Source organism: Salvelinus namaycush, chromosome 17, assembly GCF_016432855.1.
Source record: "Salvelinus namaycush isolate Seneca chromosome 17, SaNama_1.0, whole genome shotgun sequence".
Classification (NCBI taxonomy): Eukaryota; Metazoa; Chordata; class Actinopteri; order Salmoniformes; family Salmonidae; genus Salvelinus; species Salvelinus namaycush.
The window spans coordinates 20,058,319-20,081,118 of NC_052323.1; the positions used below are offsets into that span (position 1 = coordinate 20,058,319).

Here is a 22,800-nt window from a genome sequence, read left to right on the forward strand (position 1 = left end):
AATCAGTTTGGGCTGTGAACTGCCACAGTAACTCAGGGTATTTCCCCCTCCACAGTTTCAATGAAAAGCCTGATAGCACCCTCTTCTGTTTACAATGTTAGGAACCATGATGGATGACAAATCATTCCCCAACATAAACTTGCAGCATTGTAGGCCTACAGTTAATGTCATGGTGCATCAGAAGTCCAGGTTTGGAGGTTGGTTCCACCATTTAAATGTTTTAAGAGAGTTTACCCTCTTGGTTGAGAGTGAATATGAGATTGCCGTTTTCCAGGTGGTCAGGTCCCCAGCGTGTGTTTAAAGTGTGGCTGCTGGTCTTCAGGGCTGAGACCGTTCTCAAAGTGTTCGCTGATCTGCCCGTAGAGAGAGGGGCCGATGCCCTCTGCAATGACACACATAGACACTCAACAACACAGGCAGGCACACACAAACACATACACACTCACACACACACACTTACCCATGATATAGCTGTCTCTCAGAGTCTTCAGCGTGACAGCCACACCCCCTGCGTCCCTCAGCTGAAACTCCTCCCCATCACCCTCTGCAGGGAGCTCCAGAGCAGCGCCGGCATAGTGGACCACCATCATCACATCCTCGTCTTCCTCCTCCTCAAAGTCATCAGGGTACTCACTAGGGTCCTCCACTTCAGGGGTCACTGTACGTGAATGGTTGATTAAAGTACTGAAATGTAACCTTTATAATGGATTATAGTGGATTATCTATAAGGATCTAGCACACAACTTTTGAGTGATTTAGGCCTAATTGTCTCTATCAGATTTACCATTAGCTTCCATAGAGACATCCTCCGTGACAGCATTAACAGGTGTAGAGGTTGCCTCGTCCTCTCTGTGTTCCTCTATGGAAGACAAGCTGTTGTCGTCATCAAAGTCCTCAGAGTAGTCAGACTGGCCTATGCTGACCACATCACCCTCTACCTCCTCATTATCACTGGGACAGGGCTCTGTACTGTCCCCCTCCTCCTCTTCCCCTGTATAGGAAGGTGTGAGTGGAAGTGGTCCTGAGAGAGAGAGAGAGAGAGAGAGAGAGAGAGAGAGAGAGAGAGAGAGAGAGAGAGAGAGAGAGAGAGAGAGAGAGAGAGAGAGAGAGAGAGAGAGAGAGAGAGAGAGAGAGAGAGAGAGAGAGAGAGAGAGAGAGAGTGTCACACAAGCACCAAAGACAGCACACAAACACAATCGAGCCTAAACAATGCAAGAGCTAAGCATGCAATTAGAGTACCAGAGTTACTGTGACTGCTGCTGTCCTCCTTCCATTCTGCAGTCACGGCCATGCTCTTATCTGCAGGTGAACTCACAGAGCCAGATGTTCTCACAGACTCACAGACCCAACTAGAGAGGGGTATGGCTCTGGAGTCTACATTATCATACACTGCTAACTCTATCTCCCTGTGCTTGACAAACTCTCTGAGATGTTCCCGTACATAGATCATGTCCAGTATGGCTCCAGCACTAGGTCTGTCCTCAGGCACCGGACAGAGCAGTATCTGGACCAGAGGGGTGATGCTGTCTGAGTAGGTCTGGGGAACAGGGCTGTACTCTCCTCTGATGATCTTACAGAGCAGACTGAGCAGGTTGGAGGCAGCAAACGGCGGTCTGAGAGCACAGATCTCATACAGCAAGCATCCCAGTGCCCAGACATCAGACTTAGAACTGTATGGGACGTCCTGACACAGCTCTGGACTCAGGTAGCTGGGGGTACCAACACAGGTACGAGCCATATCCACTGTGTTGGTCATTATCTTGGATATCCCAAAGTCCCCCACCTTTACCACGCCTCTCTTAGTTAGAAGCACATTGGAGGTTTTGATGTCCCGGTGGAGGATTCTAGCTGAGTGAATGTAGCTGACTGCCATGGTAACCTGTACAAACCACTCCATTATCATCCACTCTGGGAAATAGTCCCCTGTCTTTCTCTCCTTGACTTTGTCATCCAGTGTCCCTCCATCACAGTAGTCCATGACTATATAGATGTATCCATCATTTGAGTCAAAGAGAGCCTCGCTGCAGGTCACTATGTGAGGGTGATTCAGCTTCCTGATGATTTCAGCTTCTTGTAGGATGGCCTCTTTGGTCTTTGTTTTGCGAGAGTCGTCTGCTTGTATTCTTTTCACTGCATGCAGTCTCTTAGACTCCGCGTGTTTCATCAGGAATACTTCTGCTGCGCCACCTCTTCCCAGACACAGAATCTTCTTGTACAATTCCATTATCGTTAGTAAAATGTTCATTAGTTATCAGCCATCTCAATTAATGAGATAAAAAAAAAGGTTACATTCCATGTCTTGGTGTGAATTACAAGTACTTGTATCAGAGAAACTCTCGCACAACAAAAACAAATGTCACCTTGAACCTTGTGTTTTGTCTGATTCCCATAGTAACCGTCTGGCTCAGCCCACACGGTAAATAACAGGGTTTTTTATTGGTCGAAAATGCTGTTGCGTTCAGAAACTTTTCCAGTGAAGCTTAACATTGTAATTTACCCCAAGGAAACCCAGTGAGCACACATCATAAATAGCTTTTTAAAATCAATATGCATTGGAAAACGATTTAATATAAAACGGTGCGTATAGGAAATGAGTATTGTTCAAAACATCTAAACTGGATGATGCATGCGCAATTTCTCGTTTACTTCCGCGCAGTTTAGCGCATTTTTGTGATAAAGCAGAAACATCACGACTAAGCCTGTCTTGTAGTAGATGGCTAACTAGAAGTTATCTTTCCAGTTGTCCCATTCATTTTCTCTAAAGGGTATTTTCAAGAATGCCACCCAAAGGGAAAGGTGCCAAGGATGGGGGGAAGGTGCCAAGGGAGGCAAAGGTTACTTTATTCATCACTAAATCGACTAGGCATGTTGGATTGAAAAACATGATAACTTTACAACACAGCCTGTGTGTAGTTAGCTAGCAGCTAGGTAGCTATCTCCATGTAAGTCATGTTATTATGTTGAACGTTATCATTCAGGTGGAGCTGCTGCAGGGGGTGGAGACAAAGAAAAAAGGAAGAGAAGACGATAAAAGGAGGCACTTCTGTTAAGGTGGGTAGCGAGATAGCTAGTCTATGTAACGCCACACATTCTAGCTAACGTTACACAATACTGTAATGTCTTTGGCTACAGTGTGTACTCATGTGAGCATAGACGGCTAGCTAAATTGACTAGCTATGTTGTTTTAATGTATTCCCCAGGTCAGACATATCCTGTGTGAGAAACATGGTAAATGCATGGAGACGATGGAGAAACTGAAGTCCGGGGTTCGCTTCAGTGAAGTGGCCTCCCAGTACAGTGAAGACAAAGCCAGACAAGGGGTACGAGAGCCTTTCCCATGCTAACAGCAACTAACAGACATTCACCCTTACGATCTCTCAAATGTGTATTGGTTTATTATGGTAGTGTAATGTAATGGTTTATCATGTAGTTGAATAAGGTGCAGTCTGCTAGTATCCCAAAAAATCCACTGGATGGCATCCTCTGTCTTGCTGTCTATCACTTATTCATTTTTCAATAATATTGTTCAAATGAGAGAATTTGGGGGTGTATTCATTAGTCGCAGACTGTTGCAAAACGTTTTGCAATGTAAACTTTACTCTCGGAAGAGGTCGACCGATTATGATTTTTCAACGTCGATACCGATTAATCTTACGATTTTATTTATTCATTTGTAATAATGACAATTACAACAATACTGAATGAACACTTATTTTAACTTAATTCAAAAACAAAGTGTTGGAGAAGAAAGTAAAAGTGCAATATGTGCCGTGTAAAAAAAGCTAACGTTTAAGTTCCTTGCTCAGAACATGAGAACATATGAAAGCTGGTGGTTCCTTTTAACATGAGTCTTCAATATTCCCAGGTAAGAAGTTTTAGGTTGTAGTTATTATAGGACTATTTCTCTCTTATGCCATTTGTATTTCATATACCTTTGACTATTGGATGTTCTTATAGGCACTATAGTATTGCCAGTGTAACAGTATAGCTTCCGTCCCTCGCCCCGAACCAGGGACACATCGACAACAGCCACCCTCGAAGCATCGTTACCCATCGCTCCACAAAAGCCGCGGGGAAGGGGAACAACTACTTCAAGGTCTCAGAGCGAGTGATGTCACCGATTGAAACGATATTAGCGCGCACCCCGCTAACTAGCTAGCCATTTCACATCGGTTACACCAGCCTAATCTCGGGAGTTGATAGGCTTGAAGTCATTAACAGCTCAATGCTTGAAGCATTGCGAAGAGCTGCTGGCAAACGCAGGAAAGTGCTGTTTGAATGAATGCTTACGAGCCTGCTGCTGCCTACCACCGCTCAGTCAGACTGCTCTATCAAATATCAAATCATAGACTTAATTATAATATAATAACACACAGAAATACAAGCCTTAGGTCATTAATATGGTCAAATCCGGAAACTATCATTTCGAAAACAAAACGTTTATTCTTTCAGTGAAATACGGAACCGTTCCGTATTTTATCTAACGGGTGGCATCACTAAGTCTAAATATTGCTGTTACATTGCACAACCTTCAATGTTATGTCATAATTATGTACAATTCTGGCAAATTAATTACGGTCTTTGTTAGGAAGGAATGGTCTTCACATAGTTCGCAACGAGGCAGGCGGCCCAAACTGCTGCATATACCCTGACTCTGCTTGCATGGAACACAAGAGAAATGACACAATTTCCTTAGTTAAAAGAAATTCATGTTAGCAGGCAATATTAACTAAATATGCAGGTTTAAAAATATATACTTGTGTATTGATTTTAAAGAAAGGCGTTGATGTTTATGGTTAGGTACATTGGTGCAGCGACAGTGCTTTTTTTTCACATGCGCTTGTTAAATCATCACCCGTTTGTCGAAGTAGGCTGTGATTCAATGAGAAATTAACAGGCACCACATCGATTATATGCAACGCAGGACAAGCTAGATAAACTAGTAATATCATCAGCCATGTGTAGTTAACTAGTGATTATGTTATGAGTGATTTTTTTTTTTTTAAGATAAGTTAAATGCTAGCTAGCTTGGCTTCTTGCTGCACTCGCGTAACAGGTAGTCAGCCTGCCACTCAGTCTCCTCGTGGAGTGCAATGTAATCGGCCACAATCGGTGTCCAAAAATGACGATAACCGATTGTTATGAAACTTTGAAATCGGCCCTAATTAATCGTCCATTCCGATTAATCGGTCGACCTCTACTAGGAACCAAACAGACGCAAAGGCAACAAAGCGGGAGGGACATACCTGAATCTGTCTAATAGAAACTGTAATTTCTGTTTTCCATTAGGAGTGAATAGTTTCCGTTGCAAAGCATTTTGCAACAGTGTCTGACTTATGAATACACCCCTGTTTTAGCCTTTGTGACTGTGGCAATATTGACTGTACTGTTATCCTGGTTGTGTCAGGGTGATCTGGGCTGGATGACAAGAGGTTCTATGACTGGACCCTTCCAGGACGCTGCCTTCGCCCTACCCAACAGCACCATGGACAAACCCATTTACACAGACCCTCCCGTCAAGACCAAGTCTGGCTACCACATCATCATGGTGGAAGGGAAGATCCACTACTCTTCACGGTGTCACGAACCGGCTCGTAGACCGTAACAAAGAGGGAGATAACATGGAGATCAAGGAATCACAAATATATTTATTCTCTAAAGTAAACTATATACAATTAAAAATGGTGTGTAATCAGTAGTATAAGTGAGTGAATGTGTGAATAGATGGTGATAATAAGGGGTGTTGAGGTGCCAAAACAAACAAGCCATAACCAAAAATAACAGCGTGTCTGCGTGGAGATAGTCTCCTCAATGAATGGGGGAAAGTTGTATTTATCACCCGGGCCACACCCGAGCCCAGGTGTGTCCCATTTCGCTGACGACCCTCTGCCCACCAACATCCTATTAAGGAAAACGAGAGCAAAGAGAAAGAACAGGAGACAGAGTGGGAGGGTCGTCAGCACTGACACTGAGACACTGCGTTCTCTCGGAGGAGATGGCACAATCCATCAATTGTTGTTTAATTTCTCTGCCTGCCTTCATTTCTTGCATCATTTTTTTCATGTCCTAGTAATGACACAACAAAAGCTAACAATGAAATGCTCTGTAAAGAGAGACACACAGACTAATAAGACTTGGGACTCCCGAGTGGCGCAGCGGTCTAAGGCACTGCATCTCAGTGCTAGAGGCGTCACTACAGACCCTGGTTCAATTCCAGGCTGTATCACAACCAGCCGTGATAGGGAGTCCCATAGGGTGGTGCTCAATTGGCCCAGTGTCGTTTGGGTTTGGCCGGGGTATGATGTCATTGTAAATAAGAATTTGTTCTTAACTGAATTACCTAGTTAAATTAAGGTAAAAAATAAACTAAAAATGTACTCCTGTCTGTACATAAAAGGACACAGGGGCCTCCCGAGTGGCGCAGTGGTCTAAGGCACTGCATCGCAGTGCTAGTTGTGCCACTAGAGATTCTGGGTTTGAGTCCAGGCCTCTGTCACAGCCGACCGGGAGACCCATGGGGCGGCGCACAATTGGCCCAGCGTCGTCCGAGTTAGGGGAGGGTTTGGCCTGCAGGAATGTCCTGCCAGCCAAAGACAAAGGACACAGGCTAATAAGACGTATGTACTCCTGTCTGTACATAAAGGGTGGTGAAATGTGTACACTGCTGGTCAATTAAACATTGTAAATGTCCAGGGGTGAAATTAGATTTAATTTCTTACCGGTATGGGACACCCAAGTGAGAGCACAGGTTTTTTTGAGTACTACAAAAAATACAGGATAGCCTATTCTGCGGTCACTGACAAACAGATCAATAAAAACAATGTTGTCTGATCCATATAATCGGCCTACGAGATGGGGAGACAAATAAAATTATTGTTGTCCAAAAACAAAGTGTCACTCTGTCACTAACACAATGATAAAGATAGTGAATATGCACATTCACTGGGGATATGGCCGGTGTTCTCTGCTGGTGCCAGATAAGATAAGCTACTGTTCGCTCAAGTAAGATAAGATTATTGAAAAGACAGATTGGAGTGTTTTCATTGTCATAGCTTTACAGCAATAGCCATTTGCTTTCCAAACAGTTTTTCTGTGATTGTATTTTTAAATATTGCGATATGCCTGGCTGGGTCTCTGCTTTTCACTGACAGTCGCAACTCAACAATCATCTACACTGAACAAAAATCTAAGCGCAACATGTAATGTGTTGGTCCCATGTTTCATGAGCTGAATTAAAAGATCCCAGAAAATGTCCATACGCACAAAAAGCTTATTTCTCTCAAATGTGGTTACAAATTGGTTTACATGTTATCCACATGTTATCCGTTGTCAAGATAATCCATCCACCTGACAGGTGTAGCATATCAAGAAGCTGATTAAATAGCATGGTCATTACACAGGTGCACCTCGCACTGGGGACATTAAAAAGCCACTCTAAAATGTGAAGTTTTATCACACAACATAATGCCACAGATGTCTCAAGTTTTGATGGAGTGTGCAATTAGCATGTTGACTGCAGGAATGTTCACCAGAGCTGTTGCCAGAGAATGTAATGTTCATTTCTCTACCATAAGCCACCTCCAACGTTGTTTTAGAGAATTTTGCAGTACGTTCAACCGGCCTCATAACCGCAGACCACGTGTAACCACGCCAGCCCAGGACCTCCACACCCGGCTTCTTCACCTGCGGGATCGTCAGTGAGGGAGCTGAGGAGTATTTCTGTCTGTAATAAAGCGCTTTTGTGGGGAAAAATTCATTCTGATTGGCTGGGCCTGGCTCCCCAGTGGGTGGGCCTGGCTCCCTAGTTGGTTGGCCTATACCCTCCCAGGCCTGCCCATGGCTGCACCCCTGCCCAGTCATATGAAATCCATAGATTAGGACCTAATCTATTGATTTAAATGTACTGATTTCCTTATATGAACTATTATTCAGCAAAATCTTTTAAATTCTTGCATGTTGCATTTATATTTTTGTTCAGTATATTTCAGTGGTCACCAACCTTTTCTGAGTCAAGATCACTTTCGCAGTCAGAAAACAAGCCAAGATTTACCGCTCAGATTTCTTTTCAAAACATGAATCTTTTGGTTTTTTATATGGAGTCTCTCCCTACTCAAGTGCAGTTAGGGTATATTAACTACAGAGTCAGAGCATTCATCCCAAGACCAATGCAGTGGGATCATTGTAAAGCTTTTGGTCATGTATCAAGTGTTTGCAGAAGGGAGAAGCAGAGATGTCCAAGTTGTGGAAAATATCATATGTGTTATGAAAGTGATGAATATGTGACATGTTGCAATTGCGGTGGGAACCATGAAGCCACGTCTTTCGAATGCCCCACAATGGTGAAAGAGAATGAGGTGTCCAAAGTCAGGGTTGTACAGAGCATTTCATATGCTGCAGCTGGGGAAAAAGGTTGAGGGTTTGAATGGCGCACCAGAAGAGTCCATGGTGGTGGATAGACCTTCACTGCAGGCTGCAGGGGTTTCCTTTCACCAGCAGGATCCTGACATTTTAAAGGTTAATGTGGACTTTGTGGCCTTTATAGCTGTGGTAATTAATGACACTGCCAAGGTGGAGAGAAGGTCCAGGAAGATAGAAATCCTAGTGGATGCGGCTGAGCGGTTTCTGGGGCTGAAAGATTTCTCAGTGAAGGAGTTACATGGAATATTGGAACAAGCCGTACCACCCTCTCAGGTCCTAGAGCCTGAGAAGGGAGATATGGAAAATTAAACAAAGGAAGAAGTGGGAGTTTGTTTTGGCAATGTACTATTTTTATTAGGGTGGATTAAGTAAGTTTCACTATTACGTATGGATTTTTTATAATATTTTTTTGGGGGGGTTGAACCCTTCCAGTTGGTGGTGACAACACACCTTTTTGGGTTGTAGTCTGCCATAAAATCCACAGAAGAAGAATTGCTGGCCCTTCCGAATGTAGGCTATGTGATTCAAAACAATCCACAGCTTCTTTTTAAGAAGCTAATGATCCTCTGTGGCCAAATCATGCTTTCTGCTGTAGTAGACTATTTTAGGAGTCAGCTAATTAGACTATATAATTTTGCCAATTTAATTCAGTTTACTTTAGGGAAAGCTTCCCCTAGCCTTATGGGGACAACGCCTATGCATTTTAATGTGGCAGAAACACAACCAGTCATGATGTTTTCATCTGCTTGTCAAACAATCACTTAACAAAGGCGCTCCTGTAGGCTACTTGTGCACATTAGTTCACCCAGAAAATAATTCCAGCATCCAAACCCCAACAGTGCTCTGTGCACCCGCAATGTGATGAATGGAAAGAGACAGCAGTTATACAACACCTAGGTGTATTGTAATGACGTTCTGGGATTGTCATTAGGTCTCCACGGTTGTCCACACGTGCCTCGGTCTCGGCCACTCATCTTGACAAAATGTAGTGTTCTACTCAAACCAAAATGCAATTTCGGTATTATACCACCCAGTTTCCAGCCAATAAGCACATTTTTCATGCAGCTGACATGCAGTAATGTTACATAATTGTGTAATAGACTATAGTTTTTGGGGCATGTAGTATTAATTGTTTTACCGGTACACTGTACCCCCACTATTTATTTTGCGGGAACGCCATACTGGATCGTACCGCCTTACTCTCACCCCTGAAAATGTCTGTGAATGAATACCCATGGAGGTGTTTGTTGCAGAAACTTACTTCGGATACAAAGTTGTCCACTACTCTCGGAACATACACGATGCAATGAATGTGTTTGACATGACCTCGCTTTTTATTCAAGCAACCAACGGTATACCACTTAAAATCAAAGTAATTTAATAACCTAAAATTATATAAATTCAATAATACAACCCCTTTAAAAAAGAACCTAGAAGCGCCAAACAGGAAGTAAGAATCCTGCTTCGCCAGCTAATTGGCCCAGGAATATGGAATCAAATGACATAATGTTTCCGGGCTCCCTTACTGGCAGAGATCACAAAAGGTAACTATCAGTCAATTCGTTCAGGCAAGAGGGATGACTGACCGGGCTTGGCGGCTGAAGATAAGGTTGTTTCGAGCTTGCCAGGTAAACAGCGTATTATTTTCTAGCTGGCTACTGTAATCTTAATAAAAGTGTAATCCGTATGCAGATCATTGACATTTCAAATGAGTGGATTCAGCTATTTCAGCTACATCCGTTGCTGACAGTTTTATAAAATCAAGCACACAGCCATGCAATCTCCAGAGACAAACAGCCATGCAATCTCCATAGACAAACAGCCATGCAATCTCCATAGACAAACAGCCATGCAATCTCCAGAGACAAAACAGCCATGCAATCTCCAGAGCACACAGCCATGCAATCTCCAAAGACAAACATTGGCAGGAGGATAGCCTTAGTGAAGAGCTCAGTGACTTTCAACGTGGTACTGTCAGAGGATGCTGCCTTTCCAACAAGTCAGTTTGTCAAATGTTTGCCCTGCTAGAGCTGCCCTGTGGAAATGTCTAGGAATGACAATGACTCAGCCGTGAAGTGGTAAGCCACCCAAGCTCACAGAACGGGACCGTGTAGTGCTGAAGCGCGTAGCGTGTAAAAATCGTCTGTCCTCGGGTTGCAATACTCACTACAGAGTTCCAAACTGCCTCTGGAAGCAACGTCAGCACAATAACTGTTCGTCGGGAGCTTCATGAAATGGGTTTCCATGGCCGAGCAGCCGCACACAAGCCTAAGATCACCATGCACAATGCCAAGTGTTGGCTGGAGTGGCGTAAAGCTCGCCGCCTTTGGACTCTGGAGCAGTGGAAACGCGTTCTCTGGAGTGATGAATCACGATTCAGTCCGACGGAGGAATCTGGGTGTGGCGGATGCCAGGAGAATGCCGTTTTTTGCCTGTTCTCACTTGTAAAAAGTATATTTTAGGCTTATTAGTTAGTTGTAGTGTTAGAGTAAGGGGTTGGGTAAGGTTTTTTTATTTGATTTAACCTTTATTTAACTAGACAAGTCAAGAACAAACCACTATGCTCTAACCACTAGGCTACCTGCCGCCCCAGGTTAGGGAGAATAGGATTTTGATTGGGAGTCCATTCCCTTTTTAATGGAGCCCTGGGAAATATACGCTGGTCCAACTGTTCCAGCAAGCTGTGCAGCGCTTTGAGGACTGAGTGTTTAAGGACCGGAGAGGTACTGAGTGAGGAGAATGAGCCCCAGCCCAGCGGAAAGGTCTTTGAGAAGGTAACCTACATGCATACACCTGTCATAGTGCTACATACACCTGTCATAGTGCTACATACACCTGTCATAGTGCTACATACACCTTTAATAATGGTACATACACCTTTAATAATGTTACATACACCTTTAATAATGGTACATACACCTTTAATAATGGTACATACACCTTTAATAATGTTACATACACCTTTAATAATGGTACACACACCTTTAATAATGGTACATACACCTTTAATAATGGTACATACACCTTTAATAATGGTACACACACCTGTCATAATGTTACATACACCTGTCATAATGTTACATACACCTTTAATAATGGTACATACAGGCCTCCCGAGTGGCGCAGCGGTCTAAGGCACTGCTGTGTCACAGCCGGCCTTGACCGGGAGACCCATGAGGCGGTGCACAATTGGCCCCAGCGTCATCCGGGTTAGGGGAGGGTTTGGCCGGCCGGGATTTCCTTGTCCCATCGTTCTCTAGCGACTCCTTGTGGCGGGCCGGGCGCCTGAAAGCTGACTTCGGTCGCCAGCTGGACTGTGTTTCCTCCTCCACATTGGTGTGGCTGACTTATGGGTTAAGCGAGCAGTGTGTCAAGAATCAGTGCGGCTTGGCTGTGTCTGGTTTCGGAGGACGCATGGCTCTTGACCTTCGCCTCTCCCAAGTCCATAGGGGAGTTGCAGCGATGAGACAAGACTGTAACTACCAATTGGATACCACGAAATTGGGGAGAAAAAGGGTAAAAGTACAAAAATGTATATAATAATAATGGTACATATACCGGTTATATTGCTCCTGTAAGTCACTCTGGATAAGAACTTCTGCTAAATGACTAACATGTAAAGGTCATAATGCTACCTACACCTGTCATAAGGCTACCTACACCTGTCATAAGGCTACCTACACCTGTCATAATGCTTAGTTCTACATATCTGTCATATTGCTTAATGCTAGATACCTGTCATAATGCTAGATACCTGTCACAATGCTAGATACCTGTCATAATGCTAGATATCTGTCATAAAGCTACATACCTGTCATAATGCTACATATCTGTCATAATGCTGCATACCAGTCATATGCCGCGTTCACGTGCTAATCGGAACTAGGAAACTCTGAAATGTTTGACTTGCTATCTGGTTGAACGCAGCACGTGTATAACTTCAACCAGTTAGCAAGTCGGAAATGTCAGTTTTCTAGTTCTGATTCTCACTAGAACTCGGCAATAATGCCACACACGCCCGTCACAGTGCTACACGCCCGTCACAGTGCTACACGCCCGTCACAGTGCTACACGCCCGTCACAGTGCTACACGCCCGTCACAGTGCCACACGCGCCCGTCACAGTGCCACACACGCCCGTCACAGTGCTACACGCCCGTCACAGTGCTACACGCCCGTCACAGTGCTACACGCCCGTCACAGTGCTACACGCCCGTCACAGTGCCACACACACCCGTCACAGTGCCACACACGCCCGTCACAGTGCCACACACGCCCGTCACAGTGCTACACGCCCTTCACAGTGCCACACACACCCGTCACAGTGCCACACACGCCCGTCACAGTGCTACACGCCCGTCACAGTGCTACACGCCCGTCACAGTGCCACACACACCCGTCACAGTGCTACACGCCCGTCACAGTGCTACACACACCCTTCACAGTGCCACACACACCCGTCACAGTGCCACACACCCGTCACAGTGCCACACACCCTTCACAGTGCCACACACACCCGTCACAGTGCTACACGCCCGTCACAGTGCTACACGCCCGTCACAGTGCCACACACACCCGTCACAGTGCTACACGCCCGTCACAGCGCTACACGCCCGTCACAGTGCTACACGCCCGTCACAGTGCTACACGCCCGTCACAGTGCTACACGCCCGTCACAGTGCTACACGCCCGTCACAGTGCCACACACACCCGTCACAGTGCCACACACGCCCGTCACAGTGCCACACACACCCTTCACAGTGCCACACACACCCGTCACAGTGCCACACACCCGTCACAGTGCCACACACCCTTCACAGTGCCACACACGCCCTTCACAGTGCCACACACACCCTTCACAGTGCCACACACACCCTTCACAGTGCCACACACACCCGTCACAGTGCCACACACACCCGTCACAGTGCCACACACACCCGTCACAGTGCCACACACACCCGTCACAGTGCCACACACACCCTTCACAGTGCCACACACCCTTCACAGTGCCACACACACCCGTCACAGTGCCACACACACCCGTCACAGTGCCACACACACCCGTCACAGTGCCACACACACCCTTCACAGTGCCACACACACCCTTCACAGTGCCACACACACCCTTCACAGTGCCACACACACCCGTCACAGTGCCACACACACCCGTCACAGTGCCACACACACCCGTCACAGTGCCACACACACCCTTCACAGTGCCACACACCCTTCACAGTGCCACACACACCCGTCACAGTGCCACACACACCCGTCACAGTGCCACACACACCTGTCACAGTGCCACACACACCCGTCACAGTGCCACACACACCCTTCACAGTGCCACACACCCTTCACAGTGCCACACACACCCTTCACAGTGCCACACACACCCGTCACAGTGCCACACACACCCGTCACAGTGCCACACACACCCGTCACAGTGCCACACACACCCTTCACAGTGCCACACACCCTTCACAGTGCCACACACACCCGTCACAGTGCCACACACACCCGTCACAGTGCCACACACACCCTTCACAGTGCCACACACACCCTTCACAGTGCCACACACACCCTTCACAGTGCCACACACACCCGTCACAGTGCCACACACACCCGTCACAGTGCCACACACACCCGTCACAGTGCCACACACACCCTTCACAGTGCCACACACCCTTCACAGTGCCACACACACCCGTCACAGTGCCACACACACCCGTCACAGTGCCACACACACCTGTCACAGTGCCACACACACCCGTCACAGTGCCACACACACCCTTCACAGTGCCACACACCCTTCACAGTGCCACACACACCCTTCACAGTGCCACACACACCCGTCACAGTGCCACACACACCCTTCACAGTGCCACACACCCTTCACAGTGCCACACACACCCTTCACAGTGCCACAAACACCCGTCACAGTGCTACTTATGCCTATTGTTGCGCTCAGTTCACATGAAGCTCCATGTCTTCTACATGTCTTCATGTTTTACATCAAACTGCCTCTCTCTGCAACACATTATCTTCACCCAGCTCTAGCTGACCTAAAATAAACAAGGAAGCGCACTATGCCTCTATTCTAATAGGAGGAGAAGATTGTCTGCTAAATGACTAAAATGCAAATAGACTAACAGGTGAGCCTTAGCCTCTGAGATCAGTTTTACCTCTCAGCCCCTAATGGTAGATGTTTACATTGGCAGAGGGTGAGGTGAGCTTAGATCTGTGCATACTGGCAACGTCTAACTCCAGCTATCTCAAGTCTCTCAGCCCATACGGGTGCTTCTGACCCATGAACTTGGATGTATTCTAACCTCTAACCACTGCAGTGAGCAGAACTATATGATCAGTGTTGTGTTATGTCATGGACGATGATCACAGCCCTACAGATCATCACAGGCCAATTATGCCATTGATATATGGTTAAAATGTAATGAAATGACATGTACATATGAAGACTAACCTGCAAGGATGAAATATGAAATGTAATTATTATTTGCTGAATTGATCAATTCTGATATCAAATTTATTGAGATTATAGATTGAATAACTGATAGATTTATTTGCATTATAATTCTCATGGTTATGATGAATACTTATGATCCGAAATGACTCCATTCTGCTTCATATTGAATTCCTATTGAACTGAATTGCTGAATTACCTCATTAGTTTTAATAATGACAGCGAATGTTATGATTAGACTTTTGTGATTATGAATTTGATTGGATACATGTTATTCTGTTTCCTTTGTTATGCAGCACAGACAAACTACCCAGTAAATATACCACTTTATGGTTAAAGGAATTCCTGCCTCAGTCTCCTCCATTCCTGTCACCTGACCCGTGACCTCCAGTTCACCTTCACTATTGTCAGTCATCCTACCTTTCCAGCTACCCACACAGATTCCAATAATCTTTCCCTGTTTGACCGCTAAATTTTATGGGTATTATGACACCTCCACTGTTGGGCCTTAAACAGGCTGTCGCCGCTATATGAATGCAAATTTGCCTAACAGGATAATTGAAACACATTGTTCAGTAAAATGTCTATACAAACTTTCTAAATGTCGACAAAAATCTATGGACAAGTTAATGGAAACATGGCTATGTCTCAGATTGTAATGACCTTTCTCTCTCTCGCTCCTTCCTTCCTTCTCCCTCCTCCAGTTTAACTCCAGAGGTTTGAGATCCCAGTGAAGGTCCACCTCAGCACAGAGCCCTGAGACAGGCACGGTGACTGATGCCTTCAAGCTGAAGTGGAAAGAGTTAAAAAAACACTATCTCCAGCACATAGAGAGGATGTATGGGAGACCGTAATGTAATGACCTACAACTTCACCTAATGCCAATAGTGCACTACTTTTGACCAGAGCCCTATGTAGGGAATAGGGTTCTATTTGGAGTGCAGGCTTTCACTCAGACCCTGCTCTAACAGATTTGATTCAGCTAATCATGGTCTTGGTTACAAGCAGCCAATTAGTTGAATTTGGTGTTAGTTTGAGCAGGGCTGGAGCAAAAGCATGCACAGCTGTTCAGGAGTAGGGTTGGCTACCCCTGGCCTGAGCCAAAGTCGCCAACATTCCGCTGTTAGTTTATGTAGTCTCAGTCGGTGCCAGTCACATTTCTGCTTCAGCTGACGTGTTATCTTGTGGCATCCTATTCCCTATGTAGTCCACTACTTCTGACCAGAGCCCTATGTGCCCTGGTCAAAAGTAGTTACCTACAAAGTGAATAGGGTGTAATTTGGGATGCAGCTGTAGTGTTGTTCAATAGAGAAACCGTTAGGTACCCAGGCTAGTGGGTGTGGAAGCCGTTAGGTACCCAGGCTAGTGGGTGTGGAAGCCGTTAGGTACCCAGGCTAGTGGGTGTGGAAGCCGTTAGGTACCCAGGCTAGTGGGTGTGGAAGCCGTCAGGTACCCAGGCTAGTGGGTGTGGAAGCCGTCAGGTACCCAGGCTAGTGGGTGTGGAAGCCGTTAGGTACCCAGGCTAGTGGGTGTGGAAGCCGTTAGGTACCCAGGCTAGTGGGTGTGGAAGCCGTTAGGTACCCAGGCTAGTGGGTGTGGAAGCCGTTAGGTACCCAGGCTAGTGGGTGTGGAAGCCGTTAGGTACCCAGGCTAGTGGGTGTGGAAGCCGTTAGGTACCCAGGCTAGTGGGTGTGGAAGCCGTCAGGTACCCAGGCTAGTGGGTGTGGGTGGAAAGAATATCCCTATTAATCAGTTTAAGCGCGTCCAGTTCTGCCCTGCATCGTTGTCATTAGGAAAAGACGCTGATGAGTCTTAACTGTAGATGGGGAAATTATTATTTGGGAAATCAAACTTGAAGCTCATCCAGCCTTATAGAAATATGTTTTAGAAAAGCCTTCAACTTTCACTAACAAACAAATGGAACATTGAGGAAATGGAACCATTCCAACAGTCAGCGTCTACCTGCCATTCCAACCTAAGCTGTTTTACCCGTTTTGGAACAGATGTATTTTTGAATATCTGTGTACTCTCTCTGTGTGTTCTGTAAATACGTTGTTGCTCATCAGATTTGGTCAATGATATAGTTCTGCTGCCCTCTAGTGGTAAGATGGCAGTAGTGACATTACGGTGCCTTCCAGAGCTCTCACTTCCCAGTGTCAGGTTATATTTATGAAGAACGTTACATCCATCCATTTAGAGTCAAGTCATATTTTGATAGACAAAATAAGCATTGAGATTTGAACAATTCGGTTTATTTGACTTTTCAATACATTCTTTCCCTATCGAACATGATATTATGTTTGTTTTGCTTAGCATATGTCGCACCAAACGTGTTACTCAGGGAACGTAAATATTATTCGGCATGTTTCCCCAGGTTAAATGCATTCGTTTGAGCTCCAAACCGTATCCTTAACCCCAGAGGACATGCAGTTCATTAGGCTGCCATAACTTTACTCCCACTCTCTCAGAATAGGAACAGAGGTTTACATCCCACTGTAATACAGCACATTTAAATTGACTAGAACAATAACAACATGGGAAATAGCATTTTATGTTTCGTCACCTGAATACTGAAAGTAATGTTATGAGGCTAGTAAAATATTTTGACATTGTCTTCTTAAACAGTTATTTCATTCCAGGGGTCATATGCTTTGGTGGTGAATAAAACATGTTTGTATTTCTGACTACTTTGTTGTATTTATTACAAAAGACTTTAGGTACCCAGTACCTTCATTAACATACACAGTGTAACTTCAAAGAAAGGGCATATTTACCAACTATTACAAGACTGGTAGATACTGGCATAAAACAAGACCAAACATCTTAAAGCAGGGTTGTAGTCATTAGGTACCAAACAGACAAACTTGTCCAACGTGTGATTATTGGGCTCCAGAGTGGCGCAGCGGTCTAAGGCACTGCATCTCAGTGCTAGAGGGGTCACTACAGACACCCTGATTCGAATCCAGGCTGTATCACAACCGGCTGTGATTGGGAGTCCCATAGGGCGGCGCACAATTGGCCCAGCGTCGTCCGGGTTTGGCCGGTGTAGGCTGTCCTTGTAAATAAAAATTTGTTCTTAACTGACTTGCCTGTTGGTTAAATAAAAAATAAACTGCTTGTTTCGTAGCCCATTGCGTGTCCTAATGAATATGACCCTGAAAGCAGATAAAAGTAGGCCTCAGCTACTCCAGTCCGGGAAGCGGAAACAGTCACTGGCGATCTTCCAGACAGGCTGGTCACTGGTGGGAGAAGCCTGGGCTGCGAGGAGAAAGTTCTGATTAAAGTAACGCTGCTTTTGTCCGTCAAACTTCACCTGTCCTGCTGTCACCACCAACAGCGTGGTCTGGCCCTGGGTTGCCTGTTCTGTATGGGAACATAAAGGAGGGGAAAGTGGTGTTGGCCTCATTTCACCATCCTGATCATGCAAGATCACATTCTGTTTCTCTATTGTGTGATTATACTTAATATGGTCTATAAATTTCTACCTTAAAACATGGTCCCATGTTTAATTGAATGTATAACATCTCATGTGCATACGATTCCATCATTGTAACTGAAGAAATCCCAACAAAAATTGAGGGAATGAATCTCACCGTGCACTGGCTGAGAGTCAAGAGTCTGGACACTGAACTCGCTGGAGGGAAGCGACTGAAAGAAGTCCCCAAGAGCAGACTGCCCTGACACTGCATTCCCATTCCAGACCAGGGTTGCTTTGTCCAGGTAGAGCCGTATCAAGTTCTGGGTGAAGATCAACAGTAAGGAGTTAGCTATCTAGCTACAGTTGAGATATTTCAAGACGCTCACAAAGTGTTTTCCAAAGTAGGGTTCCCGAGGGAGGTGTTAGTACCAGCGTGTTCAATGCATTCACACAGAGCCCAGGTGAGTACCTACCCTCCTTTTCTTGTCCATGCAGTCATAATATACAGTGGGGAGAACAAGTATTTGATACACTGCCGATTTTGCAGGTTTTCCTACTTACAAAGCATGTAGAGGTCTGTAATTTTTATCATCGGTACACTTCAACTGTGAGAGACGGAATCTAAAACAAAAATCCAGAAAATCACATTGTATGATTTTTAAGTAATTCATTTGCATTTTATTGCATGACATAAGTATTTGATACATCAGAAAAGCAGAACTTAATTTTTGGTACAGAAACCTTTGTTTGCAATTACAGAGATCATACGTTTCCTGTAGTTCTTGACCAGGTTTGCACACACTGCAGCAGGGATTTTGGCCCACTCCTCCATACAGACCTTCTCCAGATCCTTCAGGTTTCGGGGCTGTCTCTGGGCAATACGGACTTTCAGCTCCCTCCAAGATTTTCTATTGAGTTCAGGTCTGGAGACTGGCTAGGCCACTCCAGGACCTTGAGATGCTTCTTACGGAGCCACTCCTTAGTTGCCCTGGCTGTGTGTTTCAGGTCGTTGTCATGCTGGAAGACACAGCCACGACCCATCTTCAGTGCTCTTACTGAGGGAAGGAGGTTGTTGGCCAAGATCTCGCGATACATGGCCCCATCCATCCTCCCCTCAAAACGGTGCAGTCGTCCTGTCCCCTTTGCAGAAAAGCATCCCCAAAGAATGATGTTTCCACCTCCATGCTTCACGGTTGGGATGGTGTTCTTGGGGTTGTACTCATCCTTCTTCTTCCTCCAAACACGGCGAGTGGAGTTTAGACCAAAAAGCTCTATTTTTGTCTCATCAGACCACATGACCTTCTCCCATTCCTCCTCTGGATCATCCAGATGGTCATTGGCAAACTTCAGACAGGCCTGGACATGCGCTGGCTTGAGCAGGGGGACCTTGCGTGCGCTGCAGGATTTTAATCCATGACGGCGTAGTGTGTTACTAATGGTTTTCTTTGAGACTGTTGTCCCAGCTCTCTTCAGGTCATTGACCAGGTCCTGCCATGTAGTTCTGGGCTGAAACCTCACCTTCCTCATGATCATTGATGCCCCATGAGGTGAGATCTTGCATGGAGCCCCAGACCGAGGGTGATTGACCGTCATCTTGAACTTCTTCCATTTTCTAATAATTGCGCCAACAGTTGTTGCCTTCTCACCAAGCTGCTTGCCTATTGTCCTGTAGCCCATCCCAGCCTTGTGCAGGTCTACAATTTTACCCCTGATGTCCTTACACAGCTCTCTGGTCTTGGCCATTGTGGAGAGGTTGGAGTCTGTTTGATTGAGTGTGTGGACAGGTGTCTTTTTTCAGGTAACGAGTTCAAACAGGTGCAGTTAATACAGGTAATGAGTGGAGAACAGGAGGGCTTCTTAAAGAAAAACTAACAGGTCTGTGAGAGCCGGAATTCTTACTGGTTGGTAGGTGATCAAATACTTATGTCATGCAATAAAATGCAAATTAATTACTTTAAAATCATACAATGTTTTTTTGTAAAAATTTTGTTTTAGATTCCGTCACCTAATGATGACTCCTGTGCCATCATTAGGTAGAAATATATAATATATAACTCAATGACTAAAAACGTAGCTACAATAAAATACACATGAGTTTAGCTTATTCTAGTTAGCTAGCTAGACGATAAACTTTCTACTGTTGCAGCCATAGCTGTAGAGTGGCTTTCGTTGTCTTTCCTCGTCAAATGGACAGGCAATTTCTACATTTGTGAGATATATCAAATACCACAGAATGCAACTTCAAAACCACGATGTTTATGAAAATGAGTGTGATTCAACATCATATTTATGTGGACTATCGTGTGACGTAATTACTTCCGCTGGTCATAGATCATGTTTCTTCAAAATAAAAGTAATTTGCAGTGAACTTTACTTTCATTGCTATGCATGCCAGTCTCTCTTGGCTAAGAGTTGAGCAAGAGACTGACTGCGTCACATCTTCTGTTTATAGGAAACATTAATGTGTTGAAAATCCCAAATTGTTTGCAGAGTCAATTTACACACAGCTCTGACACACACACACTTACACACACTCTGACACACTTATCCCAACGGACATGCCACCAGGGGTCTTTTCATAGTCCCCAAATCCAGAACAAATTCAAGAAAACGTACAGTATTATATAAAGCCCTTATTGCATGGAACTTCCTTCCATCTCATATTGTTCAAATAAACAGCAAACCTGGTTTCAGAAACCATAAAGCAACACCTCGCGGCACAACGCCTCTCCCCTATTTGACCTAGATAGTTTGTGTGTATGCATTGATATGTAGGCTACGTGTGCCTTTTTAAAAATGTATGTAGTTCTGTCCTTGAACTGTTCTTGTCTATTGATGTTCTGTATTAAGTCATTCTGTGTTATGTTTCATGTTTTGTTTGGACCCCAGGAAGAGTAGTTGCTGCTTTGCAACAGCTAATGGGGATCCTAATAAAATACCATTGAACGCCGCTAGTGTATTTCTTCTTCTTTGCGATGGTGTTGGTGGACCGCATCCAACTTTTAAGGTACACACAACGTCACCTACTGTACTGGAGTGTGAGCCCAGTCATGGCCTACCTATATTCCATTCTCTTCATTCGCCCTGTTCCGCTAAGAAAGTGAAATATAGCCCTAAACACTATTACCTCCCCCCACTACACCACCCAAACCCGTCCATCCTCGCTAACCCTTTCACACAATCTCTCCCTATCTACGTCATACAGTTCACAGAATATCATCACCTGCTCCACCGCTTCCTCCATTAAACGCTCATCACTCAGACCTGTTCCATGTCTCCCGATCATCTACAACGTAGCTTTCAAGCCTGTGTGTCCAAGCTGTAATCTACTCCACACTACTTCCTCTCTCCTACATCCCATACTGCCCACCTCTTCTCTAACTGACCGGTGCACACAATACAATTGCCTCCCCTTACTACTAGCATCCCACTCCCTTGGCCGAAGATCAATCCCTTTTGCCCGGAGCAAGAGCTTGACTTCCCTGCAGCCCAGCGGGACCTGAATATCTACCCCCTCTCTCCTCACAGCACTCTTAGCCACCACATCAGCCTTCACATTACCAGTGGTAATGTACCAGTGGTTTCACCTCCTCCAACCATCTCAAACCTGGAATCATGGCCATCAACTCGGCCGCATACACTGACACATAATCAGTTAACCGCTTACATACTCTAACATTGAAATCTGGTAAATACACCCCAGCCCTCACCTTACAACTGACTGGATCCTTTGAACCATCTGTATATAAAAACGAATAAAACGATTATCTATATATCTCTCCACACACCGTCTCACATCCTCTCCTGCCCTCAATCATGTCCACATCTACGCTTTGTTTCGGAAACAGCCACGGAGGGACGTTCCCCAATGCAATTGCCGGCCCCATCTCTCTCTACCCCAGTCCATATTCTACTACCTTCTGCCAATTGTCCACGGTACACCCTCTGCTTACCGCCACTCCTCACTACCAGCATTCTGCAGTTGTCGTGACCGCAGGATGTCCTTCTGAACTCCCTTTCAATCTCGGCCAGTATGCCAATGCAAGTTTGTCCTGCCTTCTCCTCAGTGGCAGTTCCCCACTATCCACCTGCAATGCCTGAACAGGTGTCATCATGAAGCCACCCACACACAATCTCAGGGCCCTTGACTGTATCCAATCCAGGCACTGTAGCACCGTTTTGGCTACCGATCCATATACAAAGCACCTATAATTCAAAGATGACCTGATCAATGCCTGGTACATAGAGTCCACAACAGTGTGTGTCTATCCAACCCCCGATCATAACCAGGTCGGCAGTTGTAAATGAGAACTCATTTCTCAAATGATCTAGCTAGAAGAATAAAAAGGTGAAGATTTTTTGTATTTTTTTACCCACCCTCATGAGGTTCAACACCTTCCCAAACGTAATTTCAATATGCTCAACATGTCTCTTCCACGTAAGCCTCTCATCAAACCACATATTTAAATACTTAAACTACCAACACA

The 22,800-nt window shown here is 45.2% G+C and overlaps 2 protein-coding genes and 1 pseudogene across 2 annotated transcripts; 1 reads left to right on the forward strand and 2 right to left on the reverse strand.

The window, feature by feature from the left end:
* Positions 1-278: 278 nt before the first annotated feature.
* Positions 279-2,224, reverse strand: nek12 (NIMA-related kinase 12). Its single transcript, XM_039011948.1, has 4 exons — positions 1,240-2,224; positions 785-991; positions 461-658; positions 279-382 (listed from the first exon to the last, which is right to left on the reverse strand). The coding sequence occupies exons 1-4, from the start codon at positions 2,222-2,224 to the stop codon at positions 279-281; spliced, it is 1,494 nt and encodes a 497-aa protein (XP_038867876.1).
* Positions 2,225-2,777: 553 nt separating this feature from the next.
* LOC120062141 lies at positions 2,778-5,914 on the forward strand (annotated as a pseudogene).
* Positions 5,915-18,073: 12,159 nt separating this feature from the next.
* On the reverse strand, positions 18,074-18,813 carry LOC120062045 (NTF2-related export protein 2-like). Its single transcript, XM_039011850.1, has 3 exons — positions 18,787-18,813; positions 18,489-18,633; positions 18,074-18,258 (listed from the first exon to the last, which is right to left on the reverse strand). Exons 1-3 carry the CDS (start codon positions 18,802-18,804, stop codon positions 18,074-18,076), a joined length of 348 nt encoding a protein of 115 aa, XP_038867778.1. The 5' UTR covers positions 18,805-18,813.
* Between the last annotated feature and the right edge of the window lie 3,987 nt (positions 18,814-22,800).